This window comes from Brachyhypopomus gauderio, chromosome 8, assembly GCF_052324685.1.
Source record: "Brachyhypopomus gauderio isolate BG-103 chromosome 8, BGAUD_0.2, whole genome shotgun sequence".
NCBI classification, from domain to species: domain Eukaryota; kingdom Metazoa; phylum Chordata; class Actinopteri; order Gymnotiformes; family Hypopomidae; genus Brachyhypopomus; species Brachyhypopomus gauderio.
The window spans coordinates 10,253,543-10,271,685 of NC_135218.1; the positions used below are offsets into that span (position 1 = coordinate 10,253,543).

The following is an 18,143-nucleotide window of genomic DNA, read 5'->3' on the forward strand; positions in this document are numbered from 1 at the left end:
AGCACAACCCCAGCACCCAGGGGCAGCCTTCAGTCACCACACTCCAACAGTGCTCTCCTTTGGAGAAACTTTGAGAGCTCAGTGCCTGCAGGAAGCTGGTGAACCTGTTGGGTCCAGCTGGATATGGCTGTTTGGCAACAGAAAAAGACACTGTTTTGAGATCTTCGGAAAGGACCAGATTAGGATGCAGTGTCTCTGCATCAAAAGTCACTTCTGAAGGGTTCAGAATAGCTCGTAAACGACGCTGGGCTGCCCCAAGATTGAGACGGAGTTGGTAGTTGCTGCGTTCCATCTCCACACACATGCCTGCCATGCTGGTGCTTGGAGCTTCTGCGTCACTCTGTGCAACCTCCAGAGGTTCTAACATCAGGCTGGCAGTGCGCATCTCAATGTCAAGAATCCCTTCGCTGAATCTGACTTCATCGTGCTCTTCCAACAGGGTGTTAGCCTGGAGCTCTGCCTCCTTCAGCTGCTCACGGATATCTGACACCTTCCGGACCTTGGTCTCCACAGCCTCCTCTCTAGACCTCAACCGAGCCTCTAGTAGACTCATCCCTGCTGTGCTGTAGTTCCTCAGAAGCTCCGCCATCTCTTCCAGTACTGTCTTCACCTCTAGTCTAAGGGCAGCGTTTGATGCTTTGACTGCAACTTCTCCTTCCATCACCTTGGCAATCAGGTCATCCACATGTGTAATCTTATCTTGGAGTTGTGTCATCACCGGAGTTAATCTTGACATATATTTTCCTGGCTCATCAGATGGTGTGCTTACTGCAGAAAAAGCTTCTGTTAAGTCATTCACCATCTCAAATTCGTCTTTCTTCTGGGTAGAGGAATAACACTCATGATTGTGCTCCATGTCTGTGGTCACTACAGTACACCTCTTGCTGCTTGATCAATGTCTAAGGTTCCTCTGTGGGAATGTTGTGTTCTGGCACTTTACTCCAGATGTTCACAGAAAAGAGTGACGGTCTGAAAAACAGAGACAGAAGCAGCCAAGTCACAAGTCCAAAGCGGCATGGGAAAAATCTAAAGGCAATGTGTGCATCTCTCATAATTCTGTACCAGAGCGCAATACTGGTAAGTCTCCAAATACGTTTTCCCTCATCTGCACAAAGTAATTCAAAAGTAATTCAAACATATATCTAATAGTCTTACATTTAGGCTTCGAAGAGTTTTTCTATTCGATTTCTCACAACCAATAACATTTTAAGCTCCCTAAACTAAGCTTCTTTCGCACAGAAGACCTTGCATGATCTTAAAGCCACGCACCGAAAGGTTGATCAAACATGAGCTACTATACACCCGCGATAGCTCCATATTTATACTGTATCAATTTATGCCTCAGGAGTCTCCTAACCATAACCCTAATCCTAGTACCGTCTTAACCGAAGTCACAGACTACAGCCGTAGTCTATTAGAAAATGAACCTTAAGATTTAGTTTAGTAAATCTTAAATATTTTACCCTTTTGTCGTTGCGAGTAGTCTATGCAAAACGAATTTATCTACGATGTAAACTGTCGTTACGCACCTGGCCACGTCCGGAAGACACGCGTGTGTAACGTGGTTATGGTGGATCAACAAGGGAAATCGCTTTAAAAATTATTAAAGACAATTTCACATTTCACGATCTTAACACAGGGAGTATCCCAAAACATCCAAAACTCTTAGCAGCTGTCCTAGTTTTATTTGTCAAAACTTGTTAGCACAGCGTACTAACGGTTTCCATCGTGACGGATCTCCAGTTGTGTTTTTAACCTAGTTCCGTGTGGGAGTCGTTTTTACCTTCATCTTTTCCCCGTTTATTACAGACATGAGCAAATATAATTATGATAGAACCGCCATTTCCGTGTCGGAGTCCAACGTTCATCCCTTAACAAAAAGGTAGTATACTTAAAGTTCATTTTATTAAGTATACTTCAGTATAAGTATAGCAAGTGTATGTGTGTGTACACATCTTTTTGCTTAGGGTTCAAGCGAGCATTACAATTCAGCTGTCCACCTTCACATCCCCACATTTATGTTAAATAGTATCGTTACAAATATGCTGGCTTGTAGCCATGAAATAAGACAAGGATTTTTTAATTTAAATATCAGTTTTGTATTTAATAATTTCTCGGAATAACAATCATCCCAATTCACATGAAGTGGTTTCATCAGCTCAAGTGTCATATACTCGAGAACGATATTTTACATCATTTTAAGTTACATGTTAAGCTTTACCTACTGAAAAGCAGTATTATTCGATCATTACTGACATTTGTCATTCGTTTACCTATGTCAAAATGCATGACTCTGGTATAAATAGTACGGTATGAAAAAATGGTCTACAAAAAACGTCCTAAATCCTACAGAAATGCGCAGACATCCATTCAAAAAAAGTGTAGGTATAGAACATCAGCCCTTTCTCATTTCTGTTGAATAAAGCACAGATTTGTAATGTTTAGACCTTTGCCACTGCATTGCACTTTCCATTTCATTTCATATTAACGTGCGAAACAAACTGCCAGTGTTACACTGTGACCCTGAGACAGTTGCACCTTTTCTGCATGTGTAACTGCACATACTCCATCATGTGTAGTACGACGTGTGTTCCTTAACCCATCATTTATCATTTGGAAGGCAGTTAATGTAAGCCTATTCTCCAAGATTAGGTAGTCCTAAATGACGTGCCTCTCATGCATGCACACACAAATATACATTTTGACGTTTAAGTACAATCTCTCGCAGAAACGGAATATAAAAATAAAAAGTTTGATTCTAAAAACGTTAATCATAGGATGCAATGTTATCCAGCGACTACAAAGTTGGACAAGAAGCAATCAGAAGTGTAATATTTATGAGTTGTGCAACCGCGGTCTGCGGTGACAGAATTGGATGGTCACATATTTGGCATTAATGTGAAGGACTGCTTCATGGCATGAGCCTGTCTGAAGACACACTATAGCCACGATGGTGAATTCGTTTGAAATGAATTTGCGATTATCTTTGCCTAGTCCAACCACACCGCTGCATCACTTCTCTCGTGGGAGACAAGCATTGTCTAGATGTAACTGGTTTAGCATACCAGCCAAACCAAGTGTGTGTGTGTGTGTGTGTGTGTGAATTGTAAAATGCAAATGTCACAAGATCTCACTTTTCACCCGTAGCTTAGCATACTCTACATTTGAACATACATGTATGTTCGGCAATGAAAGGAGAGTTGAATTTATTTAGGCTATGCACACATGCAGTCCCCACTTCGTGATATATCTTCTAGTGTATATTGTAGTGACAAATGTATAATAGTTTATGCTATAGCATATAAAACGCTCCACTTTGCACTGTGGGTCCCGGGATATATTCATCTGTTTAGTGTTCTAGCTGTGGTAATGTGAGAAAATAAGACTAGTATGTCTTACTTATGACTAGTATGATTGCGAGTCAGAAGCAGAGGACGTCTAGAGTGAGGAGAGGTCCAGTGCAGGCAGGGGCTCTCGCCAGTAGCTAAAGTGGCTAAATTCTGGGTAATCGAAGGACGTAGTCCGGCCTTTAGACAGCAGAGGAAAGACATGTTCCACCATCTCACTGAGGTGGTTGTACCTGGGAAACACAAGCAAAAGTTTAACACCCATTATAATACATATTTTTTATTGTCCGTGATCTTGGTTATTGTGTGTGTGTGTGTGTGTGTGTGTGTGTGTGTGTGTGTGTGCGTTTACTCACGAGGACTTGAAGCCCTTGCTTTTCTCCTGTATGAGCTCTCCTTTAGGATTCACAGTGAAGATACGCGTCTCCGGCACTCCGACTTTCTTATATGCGAACACGTCCTACACCCACACCAACGCCACCACGCCGAGACACACACACAGATACACGTTAGTCTGTGAAAACCTTTCACACACCACGAGCGTCTAAGAGACGTGTTGAATCTGCTGGTTCCCCTTCACCCGATGGGAGTCGTGCTTACATTGACCCTGTTACCAAAAGCAGCGTAGAAAGGTTGTTGATGTGGATTGAAAAGTTCTCTAATGTCATTCAGGCACGTGATCTTGAACACTTCTGGTTTCTTCTCAATCACTTCCCTATAAACAAGAGGTGAGCAATGTATTAAGAGTACATCAAAACCACTCAATAGCACAACAAAGGTCAACCACCAGAGGGCGCGTGTCCATGTACCTGTGTAGAGCTGAGAATAAGCTGCTGGGCGCGAGTAGCACTGGCCCTTTAGGCAATACGGTGCCTTTTTCATTCACCCACTGCAAGTATCCCTTAGTGATGTCGGCCATGCCTATGGCACGGGCTGAACAGTACAGGAACTTGTAGCCATTTCTGGGGAAAAGCAGTAACAGACACACACACAACTCTAGCCTTGGTATCATTTTGCTCAGGGTACCACCACCATGCTACCATGCCTTGATTCTTCTGTTGGAAATGCGTGTGTTGGAAGTTGGAAGTGCTTGTGTCTCTGGGTCAGCAGGTCTGGTATGAGGGTGTTGTGTGAAGAGTGAGGCAGCCTTTTCTTCTGCTGGTTCTGTGGGAGCGGACACACAAGGTGGAGATGTTTGCGAGCAGGCGTGTCTCTTACTGGTGTATACTGTGGTAAAGTTTAGCAATGCCTTGGTGGGTCCAATCTTTTCCGAACTGTGGCAGAATATGACCCAGCGCATCCGACCTGGAATTGCAAAGTTTAACAATGTTAGTCACACAGACTTATGTGAAATTGTCAAATCACACACAAACACACACGCCTGCACATATACGCACTTGGTGATGGTGCCGTCAATATCTGAGATGATGACTTTATCATCCCAGTTCCACAGATAGATGGCTGCTTCACAACGACAGGTTCCCTGGTACTGAGTAGTTACACTGAACACAATAGTGTTTGCTCCCTCCCGTAAATTCAGACTTTCCTAACACACACACACACACACACACACACACACACACGGATAAGGTTAGTATGAATATGAGTAAGGAGAGTGTGTATAAACAGGACGGGGGTGGGCCTCTGTGTGGTAGGTGCACAGGTTAGTGGAGCTCGTACTATCTGCTGGGAGCTGAGGCGGAGGGTCTTGCAGTACAGCTGACTCAAGACCTGCGTGGCCGCAGTGGCTTCAACTCCACTCTTCTGCTTCATGGAGTGAGTTACATCATCGTCACTGGACAGCTGGCTGGAGTAATCCCTACGCACACACAGACACACACAGGAATGTTGGCTTTTATTTTCACTATTAAAACAAATGGGATCCTTCTAAAGACAAAATGGTTAAGACATCCACATCTAACGTCCAGTAACTGCAAGAGCCTCTTGATACAGGAGAAGACATAATAATAATAATAATAATAATAATGTAATCATATCTTCACCCACACCTCATTGTGTATACCTGCTCAACTGCTCATTAACACAACTACCTAATCAGGCCATGACACGGCAGATGTTCACACTCACAATTCAAGGTATGAAGAGCATCTCTGAATGCACATGTCAGACCTTGAAGCAGATGGGCTACAGCATCAGAAAAACACAGCAGGTGCCACTCCTGTTTGCTAAGAACAGGCAAATGAGCCTATAATCTGCCTGGGCTCACCAAACTGGACCACAGAAGACTGTAAAAACATTGTCTGGTCTGACAAGTGTCGATGTCTGCAGCGACGTTCAGATTGTAGGGTCAGAATTTGTTGTAAACAACATGAAAGCATGACTCCACCCTGCCGTATCAACAGATCATGCTGCTAGTGGTGGTGTAATGGTGGATATTTTCTTGGCACACATGGGGACCCTTAAAACCAGCTGAACATTGTTTAAATGCCACAGCCTATCAGAGTATTGTTGCAGACTGTGTGCATCCTTTTATGACCACAGTGTGTGCATCTTCTGATGGCTCCTCCCTGCAGGTTAACGTGCCATTTCCATGCTCAAATCATCTCAAACTAGTTTCTTGAACATGACAATGAGTTCATTGTTCTTAAATGGCTTTCAGTCACCAGATTCAATCCATCATAGCACCTTTGGGATGTGGTGAAACAGGAGATTCACAGCATGCATAGTGCAATCATGTCAATATGGACCAACATCTCTGAGGAATGTTTCCAGCAACTTGCTAAATCTATGTCACGAGGAATTAAGGCAGATCACAAGGCTAAAAGGGGCCCAACCCAGTACAAGCAAGGCACACCTACTAAAGTGGCTAATGAATGCGTTTCCACAAGTAAAAAGACAAAAGGATAAAGGACAATGAGCGTAAACACAAACATGGGTCTTACTTAAGTGAGGGAGGTACGTGGGAGGAAGAGGATAAGTGGGAGGAAGAGGAGGCCTCAAGCTGATTTTCACCTGAGCTTGGCTTAGAACTTGCCTAAGAAAAGAAGAAATGAAGAATAAAATAAAATGAGACAAATGATGTAACTTCAATTCTGTTCTCCTCAACTGTGTGGTGATGGAGGATTAAGAAATAACTGGAGCAGAAGTGGTGTCAGAATTCAGCATTGAGCAGGACTCTGGCCTCAGCAGCCGAGACTCATTGCTTATCGTGGACTCCTTCCTTCTACAACTGCACCTGGTTATTGTCCATGTCCCTCCTTCTCCAGGAGAACCACCAGCGGCCAGACTTCTTGGGCATCTTAACCTTTACCAGCTGTTCAACTGCAGTCTGAGTGAAGACAGGTTGAAAAACACTTTCTCGTTCATACAGTGAGTCATGCGTCAGGGGCTGCATGTACCATTCAGCTCTTAATTCCATGAGTAACTGGATTAAGCTTTCTAAACTATAACAGGTGTGTGTACCTTTGGCAAATTTTTCTGGAATGCTTGCATTGACAGAATCATCGGAGCAGCAACTGCCCAGTTGTAGTAACTAAAAAAGTAAGCATCAGAAAATCAGTCACCATCAGTCATTAGCAGGCAAAACATGCTATTTCCCCCTCTTGAAAAACACCTACACATTGTTGTTGTGTTTTATAAATTAGAAGAATTTCACCAACTTCGAATTGATGCAAACGACAAGGTTTGGATCTTCAATAATTCCAGGATTGTTCACAAGGTCTTGATACTTGACAATATGCTCCATAAACTTCTCTGCAACCAAGAGCACAGGAAATGCATGCTTGGACGACTGTCTCCGAGTCAACAGTGACGCTCGAGGACAGCCGACCTCTCCTTTCCCATCATGCACCCTTTGTCTACCTTTGTTGATCTGCTTGGTGTGGTCCTTGGTCCCGCAGAGGGACATGGAGACGTCCAGCGTGTCAGTGGTGGAGTCAGACAGGTACTCCATGCCACTGTCCACGTTGCCTGTACTCAGAGGTGGAGGGGACTGTTGGTCGGACTGTGGGGAGGGCAGGTGGGCGGAGCTGAGCTCGGTGCCAGGTCGCAGAGCTGAGTCGCTGTCACTGGACAAAGAGTCAAATGGGACAAAGGAACGGGGAGTCCAATTATGACGAGCCTGCTTATTACTGCGTTTTTATTGGACCAAACTGAAAAATAAGCTGTGATGCATACACACACAGATTCGTTGCAAGCTGTTACTGCAGAGCAGTAGAGTACAGCATGTGTGCCATAGACCAGTCACCCAGGAAAGATGCAGGGGAATTTAAACTCTCACCTTCTTGGGAAATACAGTGCAACCATCTCGGGGTCTAGACTGGATAAGTCATCCAGATAGATGTCTGCTGGCCCTAAATGCTGACTGCGCTTGCCTGTGCACAAAATCAAAATGAGAGATTGTGAAAAAGGAAACTCGTTCATCTGGATTTAAGGAAAGCGATGTTCAAATTCAATTCAACTCATTACAACAGTGTTGAATTTCACAGTGTGGATGTGCAGGTCCTAAAGCCCACCCTTTTTCTTTTCCTGGGGTTCTGTTGCCTTAGACAGGGATTGGGAGGAGCCTGGCACCTCCTCCAATCGGATGTCTGCTTTCGTGGGTTGAGTCTCTGCATCCTTATTGGTCTGTTGAGTCTCCCCGCATGCCCCTCCCTCCTCCTCAGCTTGTCCTTTGGTGAAAGTTTCAATGCTACCGTCTTTGTCCGCCAAAGCTACCTCTGCTGTGCTTTGCTGAGTGGTCTTACTGATTGAGTCCATTGAGGTAGCTAATGTTTCTGAACAACCCATGCTAACAGCATCAACCCCATACCTCTGGTGGTCAGGGGAATATGACACAACAGTATTTGCACCAATGGCATGAGAAATGCCGATTAAGCTAGTGCCGTTAGCGCAGTTATGTGTATTAGCAATTTTGGCATTACAGTCTGTGCTACATGTGCTAATTGTGTTAACCATGAAATCGACTGGACCATCCAGAGCGTTCGTTCCCGATACGTGCTGTGGATCCGCCCTGTCTGCAGGCTGCACGGTCTCCCCTTGGGCCAGCCTGAGTAGGGATGCCTGCAATCTGGGCTGAGAAGCGTCCGACGTTTCATTCGGCGTGGAATGTGAAACTCTAGGCAGGTTATCCGAGAGACAAGGCTCCGTTATAAAAGTCCGAGGTTCTGGTCTCAGCACAGTTACCATTGTGAGGGGGGCGGAGGACTCCATGTCGAATGAAGCCTGCCGCTGAATGGTGCGGAAGTGGGAGTGGTCAGAGGGGATTATGGGGGAGTGGTTAGAGGGGAGGAAAGGGGAGGAGGGAACACGGGGCAGCTCTCCGGGTCGTTCTGTCTGGCACACCTTAAGAGTCAGACACACATCATCAATTAGGTTTTCATTCTCAGGCACAGCAAGGTCACTTTTAAGGTTGTAAAAGGGGAGGGGGTGAAAATACGACACCTTGGGAAAACCTCCCCAGTTCCACTGCATTTGAGGGCCTGGTGTCTCCTGAGGCTTCACCAACAACTCAGAGTCACTCTTGGGGGATGAAGAACGACTACAGAAAACACTGGAGAGAGGGAGGGAGGGAGGGAGAGAGAGAGAGAGAGAGAGAGAAAAGAGGTGGAGAAGGACAAAGAATACATTTTATTTATTGTATTAGGAGAAGAGATGGGATTACATTAAGGTGCAAAGGTTCAGGTGATGATGAATGTTGATACCTCTCAACAGGAGAACACTCTTGATCAGAATGGGGATGCAGGTCTTTGGTCTGAGAACAAGTCAGATCCTCGCTTGGCTCCTCAGAAAGAGAGTAGTACACAGACTTACTGTGGAAACACACACACACACACACACACACACAATTGATCAATTCTGATCAGCTATTGATGTTGAGACTTAAACATATCATTGACTGACAGGAGCTTCAATGTAACTACAAACCAAACACACCTGGTCATCATGAGTGACACCGTCTCCTCTTTACTGAGCTCCTGCTCCGGGGTTCCCCTCTCCTCCGAGGACGAGCTGCCCTCCTCCCGGAGGTGTGCGTCAGAGCGGGCGCGTTTCCGCCTTCGTTTCTTCCGCCGGGAGGAGGAAGACGAGGCGGTACTGGAGGGAGACTCCATCACCTCAGAAACCTGTAGAACCTCGCTGGGAATGGGGGAGGTGCAGAGATGGGCCGGCACCCCTGCCTGACACAGCGATGGTAGTGATGACTCACATGTTTTACAGCCCTCTGAAAATAAGGCATGTTAGCTTCTGATGACCATTTCATCACCTTATAGCACATACCTCCAAGTTTTCGCTTTCCTCCACAAAGAACGCCTCTCCATTGTCCCCGAGTTTCATGTGCAGGTCGACGGGCTCACCATTGATCTCAATATCCACCTGAAAATACAATGGCAGACAACAAAGAATAAGACCCCCCGCCACAGAGTAATCCAGCCTTCTAGTCCGTTCCACAGGCCCTGCTCTGTAGACGGGCGGTCCATGTTCCCCAAACCGTGCCTCACCACTTTCTCCTTGGAGCGCAGGACTCCCAGTTTGCCGAAGCGCACATGGAAAGGGGAGCACTGGAGACTGCCGTCCGGCTGCCGCACGACGATGACGTCAATCCCACCGGTCAGCGTGGCGGGGTTGAGGCCACGATAAAGCTCCTTCACGGTCACAAAGACCGTCTCTGCCAACTGACCCACGTAGTTCATGGTCTGGGACTGAAAGTACAAAAAATATATATAAAAATATGGTAATATGAACACCAACAACTTATTAGATTTAATGACGATCGTATTGAAAAGAGTAGATAGTAAGATGTATGCTCAAGATAAGTGACAAACCGCTCTTCCAAAAACAATTTAAGCTCATAGCACCAACACAAAGAAAACAACACTAGAATTAAATAATAATATTCAGTATGAAGTAGCAAATATTTCTTTTTCTGGGTCAATTGTTTTATCAAACAAAATAGTGACTTAACAGCCTCTTTTAACTGTAACTACATTTCAATAACATTTCAAACATTTGCACAATGACTCGGTGACAAGCCTGTAGTAACAGTTAGCTATGACTGTGTTCCATGGGTACAAAGAAACAGAATGACGGAGTCAGGGTAGGATCTGGGTTAGTCAGGGTAGGATATGCGTTAGTCAGGGTCGGATCTGGGAAAATCAGGGTAGAATCTGGATAAATCAGGGTAGAATCTGGATAAATCAGGGTAGGATCTGGATAAATCAGGGTAGGATCTGGATAAATCAGGGTAGAATCTGGATAAATCAGGGTAGAATCTGGATAAATCAGGGTAGAATCTGGATAAATCAAGGTAGGATCTGGATAATCAGGGTAGGATCTGAAGCTTCCGCAAAAACGATTACACCTTCTCACTGAAAAGAATTAGCTAGAAACTTGGGCCTTCCCCTGAAAGTCAACAAGCTGAATCATCTGTCCACGATCCAAACACCACCTGTTTTTTTTAGTTCTCGTCAGTCATGGTGCATTAAAATAACAGGCCAAAAAAGAGCAGTTAAAAACGCACAGGGACAACATTTCCAATTAGGAATGTGCAGCAAGTATGGCAGCATTTCAAACTTTGGGCCAACACAAAAACATAAATGCAACCTCTGTACGCAAGAATTCACTTCTCATTCAACAACATTGTAGATGGCAGGCTGTGTAGCTGGGTGGCCATTCTGGAATAATCTGGACAGATTTAACAAGTGTTTCGAGTCTGTTCCCAAGTCTAATTTAATTAGGCTATGTAATTTGCTAATTTGTTCTTCCTTAAGAGTTATCAGTTGTTTAAACAGACATAAAGAAGCGGGCCTATTGAAGACATCTGATATTTTGTAAATTTATTTTTAAACTGATTATTGTTTATTAATTTAAATGTTGATTTTATTGGTTAAAATGAAGTAAAGTAATTTGCTGTTATTAAGCTGTTAACAACTGTCCTGTTTTTATTCAAATCTATATGGTAGCCTAGCATTCTGTCAAGAATTCAAACAGGCTGCAATTGAAATCTTGGATCATATAGAATTTTTATTATTTTATTTATTTATTGACATTTAAATGCTTAAAATATGTTCTCGACCGTGTTGCTTGCTTTTGACTATGTTAAGGTGATTTAAATCATCCCTTAAACTCAAGCCAATGGAAAATTGAAAAATGGTAGCCTATGAAAAAATGTAACTAACCAAAGAAGAAACAAATTCGACTGACACAATTCACTGTCAGCTACAGGCCTACTAGAAAAGTAGACATGGGGCCACATACCATCACTTCTTTTGATACATTTCTGCAACGTAATAAAGAAACAGGGCCTTGACTGTGAGAACACAAGTCTTTGTGATTACGTTATTGCATCCGTAGATTATAACATGCTAAATTCGGATGCTTTCAAAACTTCACGAGTGCTCCAACTTGATCCGACTGTTTCTGTTTAATTAGCAGGCGTGACTTCAGGAACAAGACCAAACATGATTACAGATAGCTGCACTCAATCTCTGACCTCAGCGGGTGAAAAGTAGCTTACTTCAGCATGTGTTATCTTTTTATAATTTTATATTGCACTCACAGCCTCAGAAAACATGACCAAGGAGGATCATCCAAATGGTTTAACATAGTATTAGCCATTAGCACTAATCTTTTTTCTTTTTATTCTAGTTTGATATTTTAAAATGAGGAACTATACACCCAAGCCATAAACAGGCTGGTCATGAAAGCATCAAGTTGGCTATATCTAGACACGTCAGTGGTAATGGAGAGGAAGTATGATCTCTTACCCACAGTGAGGGGCAGAACTGACCCTTCCCTGGAAGGCCCGATACCCTCAGCTCTCCAGTCGCCATTCGGGAGCAGAACCATCCCCATAGTTGAGACACATTACCAGGACTACGCTACTACACCCCCCTCTCTGAATGCACACATCTCCAGGGACGACCATCTAGATGTCAGTGTGTGGAGTAGCCATGTTGGAGCGAGCCAGTGATGAAGCAGGATCTCAATCTCTCTACTCACTTCTCTCTCTGTGGTTTTACTGAGCCTGTCTGTCAGTGTCTATGTGGAATTGACAAAGATGTGAGATGCTGATAACAATATTAGAGAGACCCAGTATATTCAGCTCTCAGTAACCACCACACACACGCGCGCACACACACACACACACACACGACGTGCCATCAGTTTGTGTCTGACTCAGCCATTCTTTTCACTCATGCTTCTGTGCTGATTCACAAGGTGTGGCCTGTGCGCTCATGTGCACGTGGGAAGGTCTGAAAATGGACAGAGCTGAAAACAGACCTGTAAGCATTTTGTAAGCATCAAGGGCAAAGGCAGAATGTGGCCGTCACGTCACTGCCGAGGGAGAAAGAAAGTGTGGCGGCACAACGAACCAGTCAGCGCTGGGTAATGTAGTTTATCAGACCCCAACATGGCAAGACTGCTCATTTGCCACAGATCTGTAGTTTTTGTGAGTCCTACGAGGGACCAGATCATGTGCCAAGTGCCTGCTGGGAAATCTCCCCCACACCAGAGGAACGGGCACACCAAGATGATGAAACGGTGTACGGAGGTTTTCCTGGACAGAGTCAGTGTGGACAAGGGTTTAAAATCTCAGCTGGCAGCAGACTGAAGGAGAAGTGAAGAGTGACTGATACAGACTGGAGTCGTAGTGTTAGAGGCTTGAAGAGACTGCAGACTGCAGTCAAAGTGCTTGAGCCGTGAACACTCTCCATTCTTATCTACAGTTGTGATCAAATGTATTCAACCCCCAATGCTGCGAAGGGTTTTATGGAATTCAGTGCACATTTGTAATTGTGTTCATAATGAAATCTTACAAGGACTTGTTAAAGAACTAAATGCAACTAAGATAGCATCAATTTTTTTTGTCATAAAGTATTAAATGGCCTTTTTGTGATTTCTTCATTGACACAATTATTCAACCCCTTTACGACTACCACTCCTAAGAACAGAGGTTCATTCCAGTGTTTTCCATCAGGTATTGAAAGCATCTGTGGATGTCAACGAGCAGCAATCAAGCATGATAAGCACCAATTAGGCAGATTTAAAAGGACTGTGATACTCAGCTCCTTCTAGACATCTACTGGTGTGTTTCCAAGCATGGTGAAGGCAAGAGAATGGTCCCAGAAGACAAGAGAAGAGGTTATTGCTCTTCACAAGAATGGCAATGGATATAAAAAGATTGCGAAGTTGTTAAATATTCCAAGAGACACTATCGGAAGTATCATTCGCAAGTTCAAGTTAAAGGGCACAGTGGAAACGTTACCTGGTCGTGGCAGAAAGAAGATCCTGACCGCGACTGCTGTGCGCTACCTGAAGCGTAATGTGGAGAAAAATCCCCGCGTGACTGCTAAGGAACTGAAAAAAGACCTGTCAGATGTGGGCACTGAAGTTTCAGCTCAGACAATAAGGCGCGCACTGCATAACGAAGACCTCCATGCCAGAACGCCCAGACGCACCCCCTTGCTGACTCCAAAGAACAAGAAAAGTCGACTGCAATATGCCAAAAGTCATGTGGACAAGCCACAAAGGTTTTGGGACAGTGTACTGTGGTCAGATGAAACTAAATTAGAACTGTTTGGGACAATGGACCAGCGCTATGTTTGGAGAAGGAAGAACCAGGCTTATGAACAAAAGAACACCTTGCCTACTGTGAAGCATGGCGGGGGGTCAATTATGCTTTGGGGCTGTTTTGCTTCTAATGGTACAGGAAAGCTTCAACGTGTGCAGGGTACCATGAATTCCCTTCAGTACCAGGAGATCTTGGAGGAAAATGTGATGGAGTCAGTCACAAACCTGCGGCTTGGGAGACGTTGGACCTTCCAACAGTACAATGATCCGAAGCACACATCCAAGTCCACTAGAGCATGGTTGAACATGAAAGGCTGGAACATTCTAGAGTGGCCATCGCAATCACCAGACTTAAATCCAATTGAGAACCTCTGGTGGGACCTAAAGAAGGCAGTTGCAGTGCGCAAGCCTAAGAATGTGACTGAACTGGAGGCTTTTGCCCATGAAGAATGGGCTAAGATACCCATAGGTCGCTGCAAGACACTTGTGTCAAGCTATGCTTCACGCTTGAAAGCTGTCATAACTGGAAAAGGATGTTGTACTAAGTACTAAAAAATAATGTCACTAGGGGGTTGAATAAAACTGATAATGATGTGAGCACAGTAAAGACATTTGTGGTTATTCCATCATAAATATTATGTTATGTTTGTCTAATTTATAAGTGCCTCTTTGATATAATTGTAAATAAGATGACTGAAATGATCAAAATCAATGTCAAACTGGCCAAAACACTTTATTTCAGTGGGGGTTGAATAAATTTGATCACAACTGTACGTGTTCCTTACTCACACAGGTCAGAACAAATGGACAAATCCATGCTGAACTCGCTTTAATTGATATTCATCAATTTATATTCCAGAATACAAGACTCCTCTCCCTGCTCTGTAACATGAGCCCCGGAAACAAACAGCACTGGGAATCAAACAGCACTGGGAATCAAACAGCACTGGGAATCAAACAGCACTGGGAATCGTCAGACTTCATCGTCTACTTCGTCAGAACATCGTCGGACTTCATAGCACCCTGAACAGCCACATATGGCTGACTGGATCCACACAGTGTAAACGTGGAGGAGGGAGGGGCGGAGCCTATAGTTCCCATGTCCCTCAGCCTGACCACTCGTTCTCCTCGGGGCTCAAAGTTCTGCTCCAGATCTTCTAGGTGATGGTGTAACACTCCTCTTTCTCTTGGCAGAGAAGCCCTGCAGTGTACTGAGATTAAACTGAACGCATACGTGTTTACTGTTATTAATGATTCTTCAATAAATAGTTAATGTAATCAGTGTGTATTCTTGGCTTCTAAAGCTGTTGCTTAGATGCTGAATTTATGAAATTTGCATCTGTTTGTCAAATAAAAATATAGATTTAATAGTGTCTTTTACGTACAGATAACATGTAGATCATTCTAAGTCTAAGAATATACAGTAGTCTAAAAATTAACTATGGTGGATCAGAATGAGTTCCATGTTTTAACTGTATATTAATATTATCATGTTAAGACAATATTAAGACTATATTAAGACTGTATTAAAAATTCGTTGCAGGTGTTAAGTTGCTTATTTACAATAGATACAAAAATGTACATATGGAAACTAATTTTATTTAGTTATTAGCCTAATTTACGTTAAACTAAACAAAATAATAAAAATAAATACTAGCCATGCCAATACTATAATTTTTTTTTTAATGCAAAGTGGCTTTGATTTCCAATCGTCCAATTCCTTCATTTTTAGCAAGTGTTCACTGGAGTGTCTACTTATACATACAGCGGTGTGAACCCTGAACACACAGCTGTGTGAAGGCTGAACATACAGCGGTGTGAAGGCTGAACATACAGCGGTGTGAAGTCTGAACATATACAGTGGTGTTAAGTCTGAACATATACAGTGTGAACCCTGAACATATACAGTGTTAAGTATGAACATACAGCAGTGTTAAGTCTGAACATACAGCAGTGTTAAGTCTGAACATACAGCAGTGTTAAGTATGAACATATACAGTGCTTCACCTTGTTCGCCACGGAGTCAAATATTGGATCTATTGTCAGCTAGCTGGCTACAAGAAGCCATAATAACCTGGTAAATATACATTTTGCACTAGCTAGGGTAGATAACTCCAAATCAAATTAAGTTAGATAACTATCGGAAAAGTTAAAAAAGATAAAATATGCATATGTATCCGATAAATGGAATAAAAACCCAATGGTCGCCCAGTAACTAACCTAAACAACAACGAGTTCTTTGGTAGTGTTAGGTGACTAAATTAACAGTTCAATTGTTAAATTAACTGACAGCTTCTTGCCAGGACATCACAAAACCTAATAATAATGTCAGCCTGTAAGACAATGACAAATAAAATGCATTTCGCAACTGGAAATTAACTAACTAGCTGTAGATTTAATACCGGACGATGTATTTGGAACATTTATTAGCTAGGTGTCCCTTATTTCCAATACAAATACGCAACTATAGCGCTAGGTTAACCAGTTAATGTTTTGATCTTACCTTTTTAATAACGAGTTCTTGTAGAAACGTGTCAAACTTCCGGACGCCTAGAAACACTTTCAACGCGAGGAATCGGTAAGAACGTCAATCACAGTTTTATCCAATACACGAGCTCGGTTTGCCAAGACACGCCTACCATTGCTCCCGCCCTGTTTACAAGTCAAATCTGTTCAATATCGACAATGGCCACTAGAGGGCGTAAAGAGTCAGTCATGAACTGCCGATAGTTAGAATTTTACTGTCAGAATCAAATCAGAATAATTTATATTGGACAAGAGTGCTGAATATACAAGGAATTTCCCCGGGTTACAGTAGTCCCTAAAGTGCACATATACAGTTAAGCTGACTGCTTACGTAGAGCAATAAGACAATGTACAGCAGCTGACTATGAGACATATGTGTTAAAAAAACCAAAACCAGCAGCACTGGGTTTATTTTTTAATTTCCAAATCTAAGCATAAGTTTGACTGAATTCCAACACTTCAAAGACCATTAGATAATCTTAAACAATACAGAAAATGCTAGATCACCTTTTGGCTGTGCGCTTGATATTCGTTTTCTTACCATTTGGCAAGCTGATAGAGATGCAGTCACAAATGCTGGAATAGTTATGGATGCCACTTTCACACAGAGTTGGCGTCATCTGAAAGATATTTACAGCTCCCCATGCCTGTGAGAAGCATGCCCCATCGTAAAGGGCCCATCTCAGCCCCGCCCATCACCTGTTGGCCCTTCTGTTCTCAGGACAGCACCACAGGGTCCCCCAAGGAGCACTCTACATGAGCAGTGAACAGTTTCCGCACCAAAGTTGTTTTCCACAACGAGCTTTAGAAAGAACTGAATTCCATAAAGAACTGAACTATATATTCTCTATAGACTGAGCTCTACACACTATACTAAGCTCTGTATGAGTTCAATATAACAAAGTTACCCATAGTGAACACAGATAATGTGAAATAACTATTTCTGTGAAATATTCTACAATAGCTTGTGTAATATCTATGCAGCACATCTTGTAGAATAATTAGAATATTGACGCTATGAATAATTCATAGCGTCTAAAATATTAATTCTGTAAATGCATGTACAATATTTATATTTAAAAAACCTTTGGCTTCTGGTTGTATATGTAAACACCCACCAGATTGTGGATATATGCTGGTGGTCACACTAAATATTGATTTGATTTAGATGTCTCTTTAGTTAGTTCACTTTGCATTTTGTTAATTGAAGAAGGTTCTGTATATTTTATTCTGTAGTGTTTTATCACAAGTATGTCTAAATTTAATTTAAACCAGCTTGGTTGATGGCTTGTATATGTATGTATATTTGTGTATGTAATCTCCGGCATTATTCCTGTTTTCTTTTTTCTAAACCATTTCATTTAGGTGTTTTTTGTATTCAGAATTATTATTCATTTATATTCAAGCCCCCATTTCAGAATTTCGATTCAGTGTGCAGTCCTGGGTTTTGCGTTTTATGAATGTGAGCCTCTTTTCTCTCTTCAGTGTGCTGTGATACTGAGGAGGTTTGTGCTGTTTGCTGTGTTGAACTGAGCACCCGGTTCTGTGTTTAATGTGGAATAACAGTCTTTCCATTACCACCACAGCCACTGTTTAAACACGGTGTAAACTTCCAAAACATTAAACAGGCTACAATAAATTCTTTCAGTGATATCAGCTAGGCATAATGTTATCTATCATGTGTAAACACCTAACTATAAAACGTAACCCATTCAAACACTATGTAAATGATCACAGAAA

General features: G+C 42.8%; 1 protein-coding gene and 1 long non-coding RNA gene across 3 annotated transcripts; one reads left to right on the forward strand and one right to left on the reverse strand.

Annotated features, from left to right (window-relative positions):
• Positions 1-634: 634 nt before the first annotated feature.
• LOC143521444 (uncharacterized) lies at positions 635-15,155 on the forward strand. Its single transcript, XR_013132752.1, has 2 exons — positions 635-1,077; positions 14,737-15,155. It is a non-coding gene; the product is annotated as an uncharacterized LOC143521444 (long non-coding RNA).
• LOC143521442 (phosphatidate phosphatase LPIN3) lies at positions 2,064-16,511 on the reverse strand. Of its 2 annotated transcripts, none has more exons than XM_077014311.1 (20): positions 16,381-16,511; positions 9,806-10,006; positions 9,585-9,680; positions 9,243-9,484; positions 9,011-9,118; positions 8,751-8,859; positions 7,823-8,651; positions 7,588-7,681; positions 7,170-7,375; positions 6,968-7,061; positions 6,771-6,840; positions 6,544-6,636; positions 6,251-6,342; positions 5,028-5,166; positions 4,745-4,893; positions 4,566-4,652; positions 4,157-4,309; positions 3,948-4,062; positions 3,704-3,807; positions 2,064-3,580 (listed from the first exon to the last, which is right to left on the reverse strand). In XM_077014311.1, the coding sequence occupies exons 2-20, from the start codon at positions 9,995-9,997 to the stop codon at positions 3,439-3,441; spliced, it is 3,114 nt and encodes a 1,037-aa protein (XP_076870426.1). In that variant the 5' UTR covers positions 9,998-10,006; positions 16,381-16,511; the 3' UTR covers positions 2,064-3,438. The 2 variants fall into 2 exon arrangements, with proteins under 2 accessions (XP_076870426.1, XP_076870425.1); XM_077014310.1 differs by lacking the exon at positions 16,381-16,511 and adding an exon at positions 12,071-12,151 and having other exon boundaries at positions 3,400-3,580.
• Between the last annotated feature and the right edge of the window lie 1,632 nt (positions 16,512-18,143).